Source organism: Sinocyclocheilus anshuiensis, unplaced genomic scaffold (assembly GCF_001515605.1).
Source record: "Sinocyclocheilus anshuiensis isolate Anshui unplaced genomic scaffold, SAMN03320099.WGS_v1.1 scaffold199, whole genome shotgun sequence".
NCBI lineage: Eukaryota > Metazoa > Chordata > Actinopteri > Cypriniformes > Cyprinidae > Sinocyclocheilus > Sinocyclocheilus anshuiensis.
In genome coordinates this window covers 2481384-2499740 of record NW_015552582.1, presented here as the reverse complement: position 1 = coordinate 2499740, position 18357 = coordinate 2481384, and the positions used below count along the sequence as shown (strand labels likewise).

The 18357-nt window shown below is 36.2% G+C and overlaps 2 protein-coding genes across 3 annotated transcripts in view; both read left to right on the top strand.

The window, feature by feature from the left end:
• The window catches only part of LOC107665399 (monofunctional C1-tetrahydrofolate synthase, mitochondrial-like), a 37997-nt gene extending 27618 nt beyond the window's left edge, over positions 1-10379 (top strand). For both annotated transcript variants that reach the window (XM_016456273.1, XM_016456272.1), the window contains exons 23-28: positions 518-618; positions 952-1129; positions 1649-1756; positions 2216-2368; positions 9297-9421; positions 9573-10379. In XM_016456273.1, the coding sequence (XP_016311759.1) occupies positions 518-618; positions 952-1129; positions 1649-1756; positions 2216-2368; positions 9297-9386 (630 nt within the window). In that variant the 3' untranslated portion in view covers positions 9387-9421; positions 9573-10379. The remainder of the gene's footprint in view (positions 1-517; positions 619-951; positions 1130-1648; positions 1757-2215; positions 2369-9296; positions 9422-9572) is intronic.
• Positions 10380-13324: 2945 nt separating this feature from the next.
• LOC107665356 (A-kinase anchor protein 12-like) overlaps positions 13325-18357 on the top strand; it is a 41783-nt gene continuing 36750 nt past the window's right edge. The window contains exon 1 of the mRNA XM_016456199.1: positions 13325-13642. Coding sequence (XP_016311685.1) covers positions 13532-13642 — 111 coding nt within the window. The 5' untranslated portion in view covers positions 13325-13531. The remainder of the gene's footprint in view (positions 13643-18357) is intronic.

Here is an 18357-nt window from a genome sequence, read left to right as displayed (position 1 = left end):
TCGTCTTGTTAATGGAGACCCTGATTAACCATTCCGATCTAACTTTTTTTTAATTAGATTTTATTGCTTTCCACTTTTTGTCTTGTTAATTTTTCTAAAATGTTCTTATTTAAAATCTTATTCATTAAATCTTAATTAGATTCAAGCCTGAAATGTAGAGACATTTTTTTTCTTCCTGAGCTTTGGATCGCTATTCTGAGACTGGTTCTGCTCCATGAGAGACAATTTAGTTGGAAAAAAGAGCAGGAAGTTTCCTCTGGAAAGCTCAGCTGGTGGGATGACGTTCTCCAAGACAAACCGACTCGTCTTGTTAATGGAGACCCTGATTAACCATTCCGATCTAACTTTTTTTTAATTAGATTTTATTGCTTTCCACTTTTTGTCTTGTTAATTTTTCTAAAATGTTCTTATTTAAAATCTTATTAATTAAATCTTAATTAGATTCAAGCCTGAAATGTAGAGACATTTTTTTTTCTTTTTAATTAATTAAATATCCATGTTTACGTTTTTCTATCAGAATTTGCAGCTGGTTGCAGACGGCTGCAGTAACCTAAAGAAGCAGATTCAGATCGCTCATCTCTTTGGAGTTTCTGTGGTTGTTGCTCTGAATGTCTTCAAGTAAGAATTGGTCTATCTGAAAAACTCATTCTGCAACATGCATTTTCTTCCCAAAACATGATGTTTGAAAATTATGACTCTTTAAACCATTTAAACATAGCCATGGTTGACGTAAACCAGAGTACCAAGAGTGTGTGAGAGAGTGTGTGATCAAAAAGGCAACAGATGGTGTCCAAATTGAGCTTATTTGTAAGTGTGTCTTTCCAGTATGTCTGGAAGGTTTATTTTTACCCACTTTTTGATTAATGACCATATTTAGCCAAAGTGTTGTGTTTGGTTCTGACAAGGCAAATCCAAATATCACAGGGCAATGACATTTCTCTTTCTGTGAAGGACTGACACTCAAGCAGAGATCGATATGGTGTGTCGCATCGCAGAGGCTTCTGGGGCTTCAGCTGCTGTGCAGTGTCATCATTGGTCCAGAGGTGGGCGGGGCTCTGTGGAGCTTGCACATGCTGTGAAGAAAGTTGCATCTCAGAAGAACCATTTCCAGTTCCTGTACAATCTGCAGGTGAGGCCAGGCACAATTATTTGTGAACAAAATACTACAAACATTAATAAAGCAAACATTGAGCTTAGGTAAAACCCGAATCCAAACTAAGATAGAGCAAAGTGACTCTGATGGATGGTTTAAACATGATCGTTTCTTGTACAATGAGCTAAGTGTTGCTCCCAGTGTGTATATTTCAGGTGGAGGTGGGGAGGCTGTAAGGCCATCAGCTGGTTTGAGTTAACCTTAGTGAGTTTAGAGGTTGTGACTTTGATTAAGTGATGCTATGAAAGGTGTGGTAATCTGCTCTTGGCTCTGGCTAGCCTCTATTATCCTATTAGAGGTTTGGACACTTGCTATCCCAAGCATCTACACAGAGAACTGGCTGGGGGGATTTTATGACCACCAGATAGGCGGAAGCTAAGTTTTATTGCTAAAAAAAGTTAAATTGCTTGAATATGATTTTTTTTTTTCTTTTTCCATACATCTTTTACTCTCTTGACCTGTTAATTAAGCCCTGTAGTTTTTTTTTTTTTACAGGATTCTATTGTAGAGAAAATTCGGACTATTGCACAGAAGGTTTATGGTGCTGATGATATTGAGCTTTCACCTGAGGCTCAAGCTAAGATAGACCACTACAATCAACAGGTGAGAAGGGCTGTACATTGCCACTGAACATGTACAATTCATGTACAATTTTTATATTTGAGCTTTTTTTTATTTTAATCTTAAAGGTTATATCAATATTTTCAACCTTTTAATATCCATTATTTATTGCTTATTTTAATTTACATGCACCAATATAACATTAAAAAATACTATATCTGTATATACAAGAAGATAGTTTTGAATAGATTCGTTGAAACTGGTGATTTTGAACTGATTCATGGAAATCTGCCAACTCTAATGACATTTACAATGTCGAAGAATTTAATGCTTGTATTTGTTCACCATTTTTAAGTTTTCACCATCTTCTACCCAACGGGTTTGGATTCAGTTCTGTGAAGCAGTGCATCTCACAACATAACAGCTAACGGATGTCAAGAGCCCAGAGCAAATGATGTGCATGTCTCTTGTGGATATTAACTGTGTCTGTAAATCTCTCAGGGTTTTGGTGCTCTTCCCATCTGCATGGCCAAGACCCACCTGTCTCTCTCTCATATGCCTGAGAAAAAAGGTGTTCCCACCGGTTTTATCCTGCCAATCAGAGACATCCGTGCCAGCATCGGGGCAGGGTTTATCTACCCTTTAGTTGGAACTGTAAGTGATTATCCTCAAAATCTGATGGAAGCTCATCGTATTCCATTCTTTTCCTTTCTATCTACATGTCCACACTTTCCTTCCTGATATATTTGATGGCTTTCACCTATTTGATGCCATCCACTACCTCTTCATATTACTTTCTTTTATTACTTCCTTTGTTGGTAGGTGAATGTTTCAGTTACTAATAGGATCCAGGATTACGGTTGAACCTGTGATCTGTGACCTTGTTAGGGCTTTTAAAAACAGCACTCAAATGCCAAATTCCTCTGCCTTCATGTTTTTGCTCTCTAAAAGCCAATATTGCCTGGCCTAAGGCAGATATATCTCTCTGTCTGAATTCCTGAAAATGTTTGGTCAAAGTAGTTTACATTTAATGAGAAGTCTATTGGATTCTCAGTTTGGATTCATGATGAAACCTGTGAGACAGTTCGATTAAGCCCTGTGAAAACGGCGCTTAGAGCATCTGTGTTTTCTTTTAAACTTTTGAATGACCCATGCTTTTCTATGTGTGTGCACATATTTTTGGTTTTCATTAAGATACTCCGTCCCTGGATTTACTTTCTTCCTAAACCCAGCTGGTTCACCTTAGGAACCACCATTCCAATCAGACTTCCAGCATAGGAGATATATGAAAGATTCTTTATTCTCCCGTTCTGTTTGTACATTTTAAAGCTATAAATTAAAAACATTGATAAACATGCATGGTGATGAATGTCAAAGTTTAAAATCTGTTGGTTTGACAGGTAAAAAAAAAAAAGGTTAAATGTGATTATTTTGATTTGATCATATTGTGTGGTGCTATCAACATATTGCTTTGTTTGAGTATCCTGACCAACTGGATTTCGTTCCGCAGTTTGATTGAGCCAGTGTGTTTTGTTGGCTGGGTGAGGCTTAGGGAAGGAAGCTCATTTCCGGGTTGAGAGTGAGGTCCTGGCTGCAGTGTGGGGTCAGGGTTGGGGTGAGGTGTCCGTTGTGCGGCATGCTGGGAGATGGGTGCCTGTGACCCAGCCCCTCCGGTCTGACCACCGCTCTGTCCCCTTTCATCTCCATGGGACTGCTGCGGGACATACGGCCAGCGCTCATGACCTCTCACTTCAACCTGTCTCAGAATTTACTGCCAATGCTTTGAACTTCAGTGTAATCTCTTCATCTCTATCTGCTCTTCTGGTTTTCTTTATTTTTCTTATTTCTTTCCTCAAATCTACCCTTGTTTAGTACTTTCGCTTGCTTGATTGTAATTAGGGGTGCTCCGATCCGATATTCAGTATAGGTATTGCTTCGATACTGCTACTTTCTGCTGGATCGGGGTATCGGTCAGACGAGACCGATCACGGGAACACTGGATGCGCATAAGCGATTTGTGCCGCTCTGTATTTGAGCCTTTCATGTTATAATACTTTTGTGCAATGAAAGATTGTTATTAATAGCCTTTCTTGTTCTGTCTTATCTATCATATGTTGCTGCCTCATTACTGTGCTATAAATGTAAAAGAAATGTATTTAATTTATTCCATATATTTATATATAATTATATTTACTTGTTTTTCTTGAATGTAGGCTATATTACAATACAAAGAGCAATGTGTAACATTTTACCAGATTAGATTACTCCTATTTACTTTTATTTTTTCCCCCACTAAATAATGTTTTTTCTCTAAATGTTTAGATTTTATAAAATTATTGTGAACTCATAATTTTTGTAGAGTAACTTTTGCTGCTGAATTATCCACTAACCTAGTTTATAATGGTATTTTTCTCATAGATTGATTATATATTTTTTAATTTGTTGTTTTTCTTTATAATGAAGTTGTCTGTATTTAGTAGATTGTGTGTAATACACAAAAAACTGTGCTCAGATCGGTATTGTCCGATACTCAGCACTTTTGGTATCGGATTGGGATCAGTTCTGAAAAAATGGTATCGTGCCACCCCTAATTGTAATACAATCAGATGTTAATGAGTCGGTGCTTAAATCTTAAGGTGCATATAAACTGACAGACGTTACCATTGCATTAAAGAGGTCATGAAATGGAAAGTTTTTTTAATTAATATATATATATATATATATATATATTAAAAAATTATTAAGTTTTAGTACAATATTACAAAGAAAACAAAGAAGAACAAAAGACAAGATCAACTTAATACAATAGATAACAATAACAATAAAAATAAATAAAATTAGAATAAAATAATAAATAAAAAAAAGTGTGGCTTAGGAAAACAGTGAAAATGCACAATCATCATGATACAATATAATTTATCTGAGGAAAGAAAAAAAAAAAAGATAGAACTAAGATTCAGTCTACGTCCGACAATGAGACATGTTCCCTGACATATTGCTTGAAAGGGCCCCAAGCTTTATTAAACTGGTTAGATGAGCCTCTTATAAAATGTTAGATTTTCTCCAACTTTAGGAGAAAGAGGATATCACGAAACCATTGTGTTGGAGTTGGAGGCCTCTGATCCTTCCACTTCAGCAATATTAGTCATTTGGCTAAGAGCATGATAAAAGATTTACAATCAGATTGTATCTTTGTAAGATTGTATGATATGGGAGTAATTCCAAAAATGGCTATCAGTGGGCAAGGGGAGATCGATTTACCTAAACCAGAGACGGTCTCAAAAACAGTGGACCAAAAGCCCCTAAGTTTTGTACAGGACCGAAACACATGTGCATGAGAGGCTGTAATAAATCTACAGCGGTCACAAGCAGGATCTATATGCTGAAAGTGCTTAGATAGTTTCAGCTTTGTCCGGTGTACAATTTTGCACTGCAGTCCATGTCTTGCACAGACTAAAGACTTGTGTATTCTATGAAATGGAAAGGTTACTCTACAATTAAAACATATTACAATTTGTTTTTTCAAAATATCAATAAAATATAAAGTTCTGAAAATGTATTCCTTGGCCCCTTTAAAAAAGGTTAAGCAATAAAATAAATATTATCCTGTTGTATGTAAGGAAAAAAAGAGCAGTTTAGACATTGCGACATATCATTTACCATGCAAGAAAGTCTGGAATGAGATTAATTAATAATTTTGATATTTTTTTATTTTTTAACTACTGTTCAAATGTCGGTAAGATTTTTTTAATTGTTTTTGAAAGAAGCCTCTTAAAGAAGCCTCTAGCATTTATTTGATCAAAGGTACAACAAAAACAGTAATTGTGATTTGTGAAATATGTACAATGTAATTTGGTCATTGCTTGAAAGGGCCCCAAGCTTTATTAAACTGGTTAGATGAGCCTCTTATAAAATGTTAGATTTTCTCCAACTTTAGGAGAAAGAGGATATCACGAAACCATTGTGTTGGAGTTGGAGGCCTCTGATCCTTCCACTTCAGCAATATTAGTCATTTGGCTAAGAGCATGATAAAAGATTTACAATCAGATTGTATCTTTGTAAGATTGTATGATATGGGAGTAATTCCAAAAATGGCTATCAGTGGGCAAGGGGAGATCGATTTACCTAAACCAGAGACGGTCTCAAAAACAGTGGACCAAAAGCCCCTAAGTTTTGTACAGGACCGAAACACATGTGCATGAGAGGCTGGAATAAATCTACAGCGGTCACAAGCAGGATCTATATGCTGAAAGTGCTTAGATAGTTTCAGCTTTGTCCGGTGTACAATTTTGCACTGCAGTCCATGTCTTGCACAGACTAAAGACTTGTGTATTCTATGAAATGGAAAGGTTACTCTACAATTAAAACATATTACAATTTGTTTTTTCAAAATATCAATAAAATATAAAGTTCTGAAAATGTATTCCTTGGCCCCTTTAAAAAAGGTTAAGCAATAAAATAAATATTATCCTGTTGTATGTAAGGAAAAAAAGAGCAGTTTAGACATTGCGACATATCATTTACCATGCAAGAAAGTCTGGAATGAGATTAATTAATAATTTTGATATTTTTTTATTTTTTAACTACTGTTCAAATGTCGGTAAGATTTTTTTAATTGTTTTTGAAAGAAGCCTCTTAAAGAAGCCTCTAGCATTTATTTGATCAAAGGTACAACAAAAACAGTAATTGTGATTTGTGAAATATGTACAATGTAATTTGGTCACTTTATTTTAAGGTCCAATTCTCGCTATTAACAAACCATTAACTACGATTTTGCCTCAAACTCCTAATTTGCTGCTTATTAATAGTTAGTAAGGTAGTTGATAAGTTTAGGTATTAGGTAGGATTTGGGATGTAGAATATGGTCATGCAGAATATGTGCTTTATAAGCACTAATAAACAGCCAATATGTTAACAATAGGCATGCTAATAAGCAACTAGTTAATAGTGAGAATTGGTCCCAATACTAAAGTGTTACTTGTAATTTATTATATGATGGAAAAGCTCAAATTTATTAGCAAACATTTATCCAGTCTTGTTTAAAACAGTGATTTTAGTCAATTTTTACAGTTACTAAAAAGATTGCATTATTTTATGAACACGTGTTTTCTGTCTTTCAGTCATAGTCAACTTACATTTTAAATGGCATGTAATCATTATACAGGCAAGTCAGTATCTATTCCAGTCATTTCTGTACATAACTCTGCGGCTCAGGCTACAAGACAGGTGTGTGTTATTATGCCTGTTACTTTCAAAGGTAGACCCGAGGGACAAAAGCAGTCATGGGGGGTCACAGGAGGAAGTAACTGATGTCATGCACCAGATATGTGAGGGAGGGGTCAGCCAGAGAACAATGGGACTCAGTGGATCTTGGCTTCCATTCAGCTCAGGAAATGTATTGCCCAAATCTGTGTCTGCTGTAAGCCGCACAATGGATTCCTGATGATACTGCTGGAAGGCTTGTGGTGTTTTGGCAACCTGACCACCACGCTGACATGAACGCATGTCAATAGCAGACTGGTGCAAAGAGCATGTTCAGTAGAACGGCTAAACTCTGCAGGACACCGGCCCTCCAGGACCGAGTTTGGACAGCCCTGGTATAAACGGACACAATGGTCTGCGGTAAGGAAAACATGGCCCATTTGAACCGAGTGTTCAAATGAATTAAGTTGCCATTTGTTCTTGAACATTGACTACATAATGGAGTATTGTGTATGGAAATAATTGTGGGAATTTCTTGTCTTAATTTAGAATAGCAACTGGATTTTCAGTTTATTTGCGTGGCAATGCTCATATGACGGCACAAAGTGAACTCTTTAACCGAAGGAAAAAAACTGCTGAAGGTTCACTTTATGAGTGTAGATTTGTATCCATAACTGAATCCCTTGTATGTTTTTTTTTTTTGTAGTACAGAAGACATCTCAACACTACACAGCCAAGCGGACGACCTTTTAAGTGAATTTGCTGAGACGGTGTTGCATTAGGTTTACTCTTTAGGGGTCAAGCACCATAGGTGCATTGACACCCCCTGTATTGTTGCCATAATCTTCTGAATTTGTCTTGTTCTGAAGAAAGGTTGTGAAATCTGTCTCCGAGATAGGGGAGGGTCAGAGCTTCAACCTGACCAATCTGGGTTCAGTCTCTCATGCTTTTAACAACAGTTTGGCATATTGCATTGAAACTGCAATGTAATTTCGACCCTGTGCCATAAGGGTACTTAAGCAAATTGGAAGAAAGTGCAATTTATTGGTAAGAAATTTGTACAGCTGCTGAATATGCCCAAAATTGAGTCATTTGGACTTAAGTCCCAAACCTGGTCTGTTTTAGATTCTTTGGGTCATATGGACCTATTAGTTGAGCCACATGGTGATGTCATGTTCTGGACTATACCTTTTGTCAGTTTGCCAACTTATTTTTCTTTTAGAACTTTTTCTTTTTTTATTATAAAAAAAATATGTACAATTTTAAAAACTGGTCAGATTTTACTCGCATTAGTCAATTGATTCACCTTATCTTTCTACTAGGAAGTTAATTTATTCTAATAAGCCATTAAACAGCTCCTGGGTTGTCATGCATAAGAGGACTCTTTCTTTAAAATATTTAAAACTCTGCTTGCTGTGATGAGGCTTTGTTCTAAGAAATGATGGGGAATGGAAGTCTCTATAAAGTTTTCATTCTCTGGGCAAGGTGAAATTCCTGGATAAACGATGTACTTTTTGCTCTCTCTTTTTCTGTCTTGGTCTGTTTTTTTTTTTTTTTGTTAAATTATAATTTAATTAAGATAATTTGTTTCTTTTGCCTGGGTCTTACATGTATGCCAGTCACTTGATTTTAATCTGTGGTATTTTTAAGGTTGTTTATTTTTCTTTTATATAATCAGTTGGTTTGACCACTGGCTATAGATTTTGTTGTTAGGGAATTAAAATGATGACCTTTAAGTTTTCCTCAATCAATAAATCAGTCCTAAATCTGCAAACTTTTTAAAACTGAGTGAATATTAATTGCTTATATACATTAACCTGTTAACATTTCCATGTTAAATTCATATTCTAAAACATGAAAATATTTAGGCATCTTCATGTTTTATCACTATAGTAATAGACGCAACAGTTTGAAAATGATGACAAAATTGGGGGCTACTAAAGACCACAATTTGTCTCTTTAAAAAACTGCATTCATTAGGTGATAAAATCTAGTTTTAGTGGCTCCAGCATTAGCCTCTGTTTGTAATTGAGATTTATATGCCACGGAAGTCATTTGAAGGTAACAAGATTTGCATAGAATAGATGTTTAGCAAGGATTTAGCAACATCTTTAAAACCAGCTCTTCTTTAAGACTGAATATATGATATTGAAGCTAAGTGAATCTAAAGGACATAGGCTAATTTAAAGACTCGTTTATGAATGAAAACAAACTACGTATCAGTTATAGTCCTTTAAGTAACTAAACTTAATTCAACAAACCTTCAGTTCAATTTCTGACTCAATTACTGTGTGCTGTGATGTTTTGTTTGCACATAAAAAATATTTATTGGCTATCATAGTTTCTTTTTCTTGTACGCTGAATTGTACATTTCTTTCAGATGAGCACCATGCCAGGCTTGCCTACTCGACCCTGCTTCTACGACATTGACCTTGATCCTGTGACGGAGGAGATAAAAGGACTCTTCTGAGGACATTTCTGCAGTCCCATACATGCTTTTGACCAGTAAGAACACAATTAACAGTGTCAGAACAATGACTTTTTGTTTTTGTGCTTTGTTCATGCCACACAACAAAAAGATCAGATTTGATTGAATGTATGTAAAACTTTCTCCTTCACTTTCTTTCTCCTCTTTCATGCTTTCCTCCATTTTCAGGTGTTCCTCAGTGTCTGTGTAGGCCTCTATTCATATGCCACTGGTTACAGCTCACCCACTGCCTTCTAGCAATGAAACTACTGAGTGTTAGATCAACAAACATTCCTCCTCCTTTGGTTTGTCTTTCTGTAAACCCTTCTGTTTACATAGTGTTTTAGTGTTTACAACTTAATGATGCACAAAAGCTTTTAAACGCATTCTGTATAGCTAAAAATTCCATTAATGCTTTAATATTTCCGTCTTAAATGTTTCAGATTACCTATGGAATATGATAACAGTATTCAGGCAAACTCCATTTCATTTCTTTTTATTTGAGTACTGCTACCATTCTCCTTTAGTAACATTAAATCTTGTTTAACGGTTTAAGTGTTACAGCCAAATATGCCATAAATCTTAAGGCTGAGGTGCTTTTATTTAGATACTACACAAAACAAAATTACAAGTGGTGCTAGTGGTTTGACACCTGTTTCTCTCTCTCTCTCTCTCTCTGATACAAATGTACAAGTGTTGCATGGATCTCACTACCTGTGTATGCACCTTTTCATCATGCATGTGGGTACATGCCAGAAAATCTTGTTTTAGACATTCCACAGTTATCTGTTATTCTGAATCTTAAACTACTGTGTGGGACGTGAGTAAAGAAGAATTCCATTGACTGTTGCAACAGTTATGTATGCTTGAAAACCTGTATTTTTCCAGTGATGATGATTCTACAGTTAAAAAGGCAGTCGGAGAACAAGATGACTGGCCAGACAAAAATAAATCAAAAATAAAATTGTATTTCAGTACAAATACTGAACATTGAACTGGATAGTGAACATTTTCATTCATTCATTTTATTTTTGTTTATTAATGTGTCACTTTTACCAAACACGTTTTGTGTGTGAATGAGTGTGAGATAATGCATAAGTGATGTGTTCACATGTATGAGTGAGTTAATGAATCCCTAATCTTTATAGTGAAGTCAGACTGTTGGTCCACACAGATGAAATTTCTCTAGATTAGATTTTTTGGTCTTTTATTAGGATAAAGAGCTGTGATGTATCGAACAGTAGCAGACAAATGGCTCCCACAGGGTCTTTACATTATTTTGCCTCTACAGGGCGCAGTCCACTCAAGAAGACACCCTGTGAGGGCAGCAGTACTCATTCATACCCCTTTCAGTCTCTTGTACTTCTAATCTCTTGCCTTATGGAGTTTTTTTTGGGGTACCCAAAATGAATGGCCAGTAGTCTAGAGTGTTATTGTTTTCTCCATGTTAAAACAAATAGATTGCATGCTTTAAAAGAGGGGAAAAGGGGAAAGTAATTATTTTATTATTTAGTGCATGGGTTTCTGTTGCTGCTATAGTGACTGCTGCCCTCTTGGCCTTTTGTTGGGATTTTATTGAGGTCACCATGTCAGGTGAACATATAGAGCTGTTACTGCTTATTTAATGCATTTCACCTAATACACTATAATTCAAAAGATTGGGGTTGGTAAGATTTTGTAATGTTTTTGAATGTTTCTTATACTCACCAATGCTGCATTTAATTTATATATAAAAAAGAATCATGTTAAATATTACTTCTTTAAATAACTTTATTCCAGTATTTTAAAATGTTGTTTATTCATGTGATGGCAAAACTGAATTTTCAGCAGCCATTAATCCAGTCTTCAGTGTCACATGATCAAATATGCTGATTAAAAATGTCTTATCAATGTTGATAAACAGTTGTGCTGCTAAATATTGTGGAAAACGCAATACATTTTTTAAGGATTCTCTGATTAATAGAAAGTTAAAAAGAGCAGCATTTGAATTGAAATGGAAATATTTAAAATTTTGAATTCTGTGTATCAGTGTGGTTTTTACAGCATCAGCCTGTTAGCTTAACAAATACAGGCAACTAAATTAGCTGTACTGAGTCTTTATAGTCAGTTCTTTGAAAGGCATTTCATAACGTTCATGTCTATGTCAAGAATCTCAAATCAGTCATTATGTTTCAATTAGGTTACGCTGTTGTCTGGGTCACAGAGATGCTGATTCAATTATATCTTAAGGCTGTTCTTTTGTAACATTTAGACAAAGTCCTTGGAATTATGGCACCAATTATTTGGATTCTTTTTTTATTTGCCTCATTTAGCATCAGCTAAAAGAAAAAAATGTCATTATTTACTAATAACTGTAATTGCTTTACTTTGGATTTCAGCTTATTTGTCATTGGGCCTCATTCTGCACCAAGTGATCCCTAAAGGTAACTGAACATCAAAATTATGATTTTGAATCACTTGAACACGGGTGTGCATGTGCGAGGGGTCACACTGGGCAAAATCTATATTATTTAATTGAATTACAATGTGAAAACATTATGATACAGTCTGAAGAACCTGGATCAAACCCACACCTACACAATGTTTGATATAAGTAAATCACTGCTCTTAAGTAATAAGAGAAAAAAAAATTTTTAGGACAAACAAAAAAAAAGGTTATGAAGCCAATCCCTTACACTCTCGATCCAAGTCATCATGACTTGAGCTTTTTTGTTTATGCCTTTTTAAATTATGGATTTAACAATGTGCTCAAAACATACCACTTCTCTTACCACCACAAACTACTGCCTCTAAATATGGTCTGGGTATTTCTGAAATGCAAACATGTCTTCAGTTCATTCTTTAAATGTTTTCCCCTCTTCTTTTATTATAGTGCAAGTTATCCTATAACAATGCCCAAACTTTCGCCCAGCACAGCAAAAAGGCATCTACAGGAATGGTCTTTGCATAACTTAAACATAAAACCAAATTACCCAAACCTGATCCCTCATAAACTGCTTAAGAAAACTGAATGTATTATGAATTTTAATCTTAACCCTTACACTAGGTGTTGTTTGCTTTGCTAAACACAGAGCCAGTGTATCGTGCCACCATACAAGGTGGCTTGTGCAAACTTTGTTGTGATTCGCAAGTGGCCTGTAATTTACGCATTCAAAGGTTCTAAATAAAATGCCTTGGAACACAGCCAAACATGCAATTAACAGAGAGAGAGAGAGAGGGGGACCTCACTATATGGTTGGTTTAGATGCATGCATGTGGACGCAAACTACAGTGCTCTCTTAATTTGAGATTTCCTGCGGGACATGTTCCATTGGGCTGTTTTTCTGTGGAGGCCCATCCTGCACCCAATGTTGACATTCCCACTGTCTGTAAATAAAACCAGGGCTGAAGCTTGAGCTTTAATATTTTTATTACTGCAGCTGCATGCCATTGTAAAATTAATGGTTCTTCTGCATACTTTTAATTTTACTAAGGGAGGCAGGTGCTGTAATAAAAATCTTAATATTCTATGAAATTTCAATTTCATGAGCTGTTTAAATGAAAAGCAAGTGTAGTTTATTATGAGCAATTTTGTTCTCAGAAATGTTTTATAGGGGAAACGGGAGTGTTGTAAGACATTTTGTTACTGTAACTAAGTTGTAACACTAATAGAAAACAATAATGTTTTCAATTTTGTGCACGAGCTCACAAATTAGTTATTTTTATTAGATAAATATACCACATCCCATCAATACCTCATTTTATTTTTAATTATTAAAAAATTACATCAACTTATAAACTAAACAGATATCTACTGTAGCCTAAGTTCATGCCTCAAAACTGCATTTTGTCCGTCTAAATCTTCTAGAACTTATACTATCATCTTAGAGGTTGTTGGCCATATTAAATGTGTAATTGTGCAGGCTGATCGTGTTGCACTCTCAGGTCTCTCTCTGGTTTGATGCTGTAAGGCGTGTCTGACTGCCCTCCATGTGATACTGATGGGAGGAGGGCTCCTAAAAGTGAACCTACAGACCCGTTTCAACAATTTCCAAAGCAGACAACCCTCGGGACGGACTGCAGGGCGCATTTACACGAGCTGCTGGATACCTACTTCCTTTTGAACTCGTTATTTGACTAAGAGTGGAGAAACAGCGACGTTATTCATCATGGGAGCGACACCATCCGTGCAGCGGGACGCGAAGAGCCCTGAAGAAGCGCCAGAGGACATCAGCGCGGAGCTCAGCGACACTCAGGATGGAGAAAACGGAGACGGCAAGGTAACACTACGGTTGAAAAGTAATATTGTCGCTCTGAGATGACGTGTTGGATGTGTGGGGATAAAAGAGGAGTAAAACACTCAACATGCTCACCTAAGTATCCCCGTTCGGGACCCCTTGAATCAGATGTGTGGCGCATCTAGTTATTGAGTTTTGCTTCATGTAAACACCTGATACCTCCTGACAGCTGTGACTGCGCTGTGCGCTTTTGTGATTCGCCTTAGCAGGTATTCGAGAAAACGTTGAAACGTGTTTGCTTATGTCTATTCTTAGAGCTTTTCTTTAAGTTTAATGAGTAGATGTGCAGTAATACAGTATTGAGGCTGTCAGGTTGACTCCTTGTGGTTATTACAGCAGAGGTGCGACACCTTTTTTTGGTCCAGACAACAACATGGGATGTCGTCAAGGAAAAGAAAATTGAGATATGACTGCATTTCTATCCCGTTCCCAATTCCCCATGATGAAGGTGCATGTTCTCAATATTTTATGACATAGTGAATCAGATATATCCTCCTGGGTGGGCGCTTTGGTGTTTGAATATGTTTGTTTGCTTGACATCATACTAGAATTATCATTCAAGTAGTTCTGCTTCTGAGTACATGATTATATCATTCAAAAGCAGCAGTGCTTTCATACTGAATATTAACATGAGGCTGCAATTAATCAAAGTCATGTTCATATTTAATATCACAACACGACTACAAGTGCGATTAGTACTTTTAATCAGGAGTTCTAAACAGAGTTTGTAGAGAATATAGAGTAAAAAATTTGGCCAGTAGGTTATAGCTTTTCATATAATTATTCTGTACATTTTTGAATGCTTTGTCAGTTGCTAAGCAACAAATGGACAGAAACAGGTTGTGAGTGAAGCAACAGAAATTCCCCTTCTTTCTCCAAGTATTCTGTAATCACTCTGTTTAAAATCCACTCCAGGTTTTCCATTTCCTTCCCACTGATGAGAGAAACCCCACTCAGAGTGATTCTAGAGCAAAAAAAAAAAAACATTGTGCTCCAACAAAACACTCCATTTACAATTCATAACTATTTTAGGTTGACTAATTGATGGCTGATTTGCATGAATTCATGCAGTATGCTGATGGTTACAATATGCCCCGCTGATGGTTAGGTTTAGGCATGGACCTTCATGCCAACTTTTTATTTATTTATTTTTGTAAAAATTGTGTTTTTATACAAATCAAATTGTACATATTAGTCGCCACCTCATAAAATAGCTATGTCATCATGAGATTGGGTTGGCTCCAACCAATCTGGCACTTTTTCACTCTTGCGTGATCCCTTACTTAATTTAGAGACACAAATTTGCACTATGCTGTTATTTCTTGACGTGCCAAATCACGGGGTGCATAACTTACACCTTGCCGTTATATTGCTTCAAAGAGCTATGTATCAAAATGACGGGATAAGGTAGCAAGCAGAAGCCATGCAGAAAACTCAGGGGTTTACCAAGAATCGGAGGATGATTTTTGATGGAATAAAGTAAAATTGACAATCTTATATTATTATGATGTATTATACAGTTACGTTATTTCAAGAGTTGCTTGAGTGAGTCTTAAAAGGAATGGTTCACTTACATATGAATACTCCCCTCATGTCGTTCCAAGCCCAAGACTTACTTTCTTCTTTAGAACACAAAGAAAGATATTTTGAAGAATGCTGGTAACCAAATAGTTTTGTTTACCATTGACGAAAAAAGAAAGTCATACAGGTTTGGAACGAGGCATGAGGGTGAGTAAATGATAACAGAATTTTAATTTTTGGATGAACTATCCCTTTACGTTTCATGGGTTATATCCTGAATGTTATTTTGGCCACATGGACAAAATCAGCCAATTTACTTTGTCCACTCTGTAATCTACAACTATACCAGTAATTTAACTTTTTAATATTTTTTCATAAATCCTATGACAATTTCATCTGATGTTAACAGTCAAATCCTATATTGATTACATTTATTATTTAAAAAGTGCTTTTAATTAAACCATAAAGAACATGATTGACAAAGCCATTACAGAGATGATCCCAGTGTGTTAATTTTACATATTCGGAAGTGGAAAGCATATTCACTGTAGATGTTCTTGTATATCCAGCAGATTCAGTCTGGAGCTGAGAAGATGTTAACTTTTGTAGGTTGTTCATTTATTTATTTTTTTGCCAAAGAGATCAGCACAACAACAGTGTTAATTATGAAACTTTACCTGAGAGACCACAGCTTGTTTTAGGAGAGTAATGTGCAGAAATATGACACATTTTGTTCCGGAAAAGAGTTACAATTCTTTTCAAAGAAGGTACAAACAAGACAATGACCTTGCATTTTGTTTTTCCCAGCATTCCATTCTTCTTCTTCAGCTGTTTAGTTTCTGTGAAGTGCATGATGATTGTCTGACCAGACGAGCTTGTATATCCTACAATATAGGCCTTTTTTAACAGGCGAGCCTAAAAGAATAAACATGTAGTTGTTGGAACAAGACACAGATACAAAAAACCCTGTTAACCCCATCCAGTTTTGTGACTTGACTGAATTCTGTGTAAATCTAAATCTAGACAAACATGTTGAAACTTGTGTGAGATATAGAATATTAAAAACTCGAGTGTTTGTTATCTATCAGATAAGGGCCCTTGAACAGGTGTGGTCTGGCAAGACGAGAATGTATGTGTGCGTGCACTTTAGCAATACAATTACATGCTGTGTATACAGCATTTGTGTGAGGCGCCCTACTGGAGATGGGGTTGATAAACATCCTCTCTGGCACGCATAGGAGTTTTAGTAATTTCTCTCTCTCTTTCGTGCACACTCGCACTATCTAAAAATGGGTCAAAACAAAACATAGATGAGGTTGAGCACCAACTCAGACATCCCCTCACATTTGAACATTTCCTCCCCTTGAAATGCCTCCAAATCACTCACTTTGTTAAAAAACCAACAGGGGCTGAACCTTGGCTCTCGACTCTTTTCAGACTGTTTGCTGTGGATTCAATGGCTAAGCCCCAAGACTCAATTGCAAACATAAACTCACAATAATGCCTATGTTTCCCTTACTATGAGAGAGAGACACACTCGGGCCTGTTTCCAAACCAACAATGCACTGATTGACAAGTTCATAAACACCCATTAGTTATCTGGAGTAGATTCACACTATTCAAAGTCTGAAAACACTCAAAACCTGTGATAGCTTGCATAAACTTGTTTAACTTTATGAAGGATGGTATAAAACCCTTTACATGTCAGAGCGGTAATGAGAGAGGGGTGGTGTAGGAGCGTTTGCAATCAGATAAGAGCCTTATAAAGGTTGGGACCCGAGAAGAGGGGGGAGGAGTTGAGAACGAAGAGAACAGAGGGCCCATTTAGGATGGGCTGGAGGACAGGTCCCGGGGCAGAGGGGTTCTGTGTGCGCATTGGCCCGAAGAAAGAGAACTAGAGAGAGGGAGAGAGAGTGTGATGCAGGAAGGGGGACGTGGGTGGAAGGTTGCTGGTTTGAATGGGAACATATCACGTAGAAAGAGTGAAAGAGGGCTCTGCGAGGGAAAACAAGTAGATGGATAATTAGCACGTGCTTTGCTCCTGGGGATGACGAGAACAGTAAAGATAAGAAACCGAGAGAGAGGGATACATTTTTCTTTTTGCAAGTAAAAAGAAATGAGAAAAACTTTGTTCATAAGATAATGAACATGAGATGTCATGCTGATTCTTGTGCAGTCACACTGAATACAGGTAGTGTTGAGAAGTGAGATTCAGATTTTTCACTCATTCAGGTGTACTGTGAGACAGAGCAAAGATTGAACGCACATTGGTAGTTGGCCCAAATATACAGAAATATCTGTGAAACTGTGAAATTCTGTTTTAAGTTCGTCATGGTCCTCATTTCGACTCAACTTATTATGAAACTTTTTATGGAACAAAAAACATGCAAACTTTAACACTAAGGTTAAATGTGATAGCATTCATTTTATCAAGATTTAAAAATGCTGTAAAATGTTGTTCATTGTTCATGATACCTAATCAACAGTTTTTGACTTTCCATTAATAGCATTCATTAATATCAAATGCTTTTGGTGTAAATTATCACACTGACTTGAGATAAGTGACTGCTGTTCATAGTGAAGCGGTGCTCAGTGAGTCCTATGGTCAGAGGGTCTAGTCCAGGATCAGCAGATGAGTGAAAATAGGGACTGGAGTCAGATATTATGTAATGTAGGATGTGATGGAAGTGCATGCAGACATCAGGGAATCAGTAGTTTAATGAGGGTTTGGCAATGGCGGCCTGTCAGGCTCCACCATCCCATTCACACTAATGCATCAGAGTGGGAGTGGGGACTTCTTGAGGTTTGACTGCTGGGATGAATTGGTTAAATTGTTCAATTAGTTAGAGGGGTTGTCTGTTTAGCTGATCTGAAAAAAAGTTGTTTATTATTTTAATAATTAATTACAATTATAAAATGATTAATAATAATAATAATAATAATAATAATAATAATAATAATTTAATAAATTAGTCTTGTGGTTATTATATTTTATAATTTTCGCACCTTAAGGTTAATCATTTATACATATGTAAACATTATTTAATTACCATTATAACTAGCTATCTCACAAATTTTTGCTCACTCAGTGTTTTCTTTTAATTTTACAGTTGGGTAATTTTGGTGCAGTAGCACGATGTAGGGATTTCTAGTACATTGAATTGAATAAAAAATCT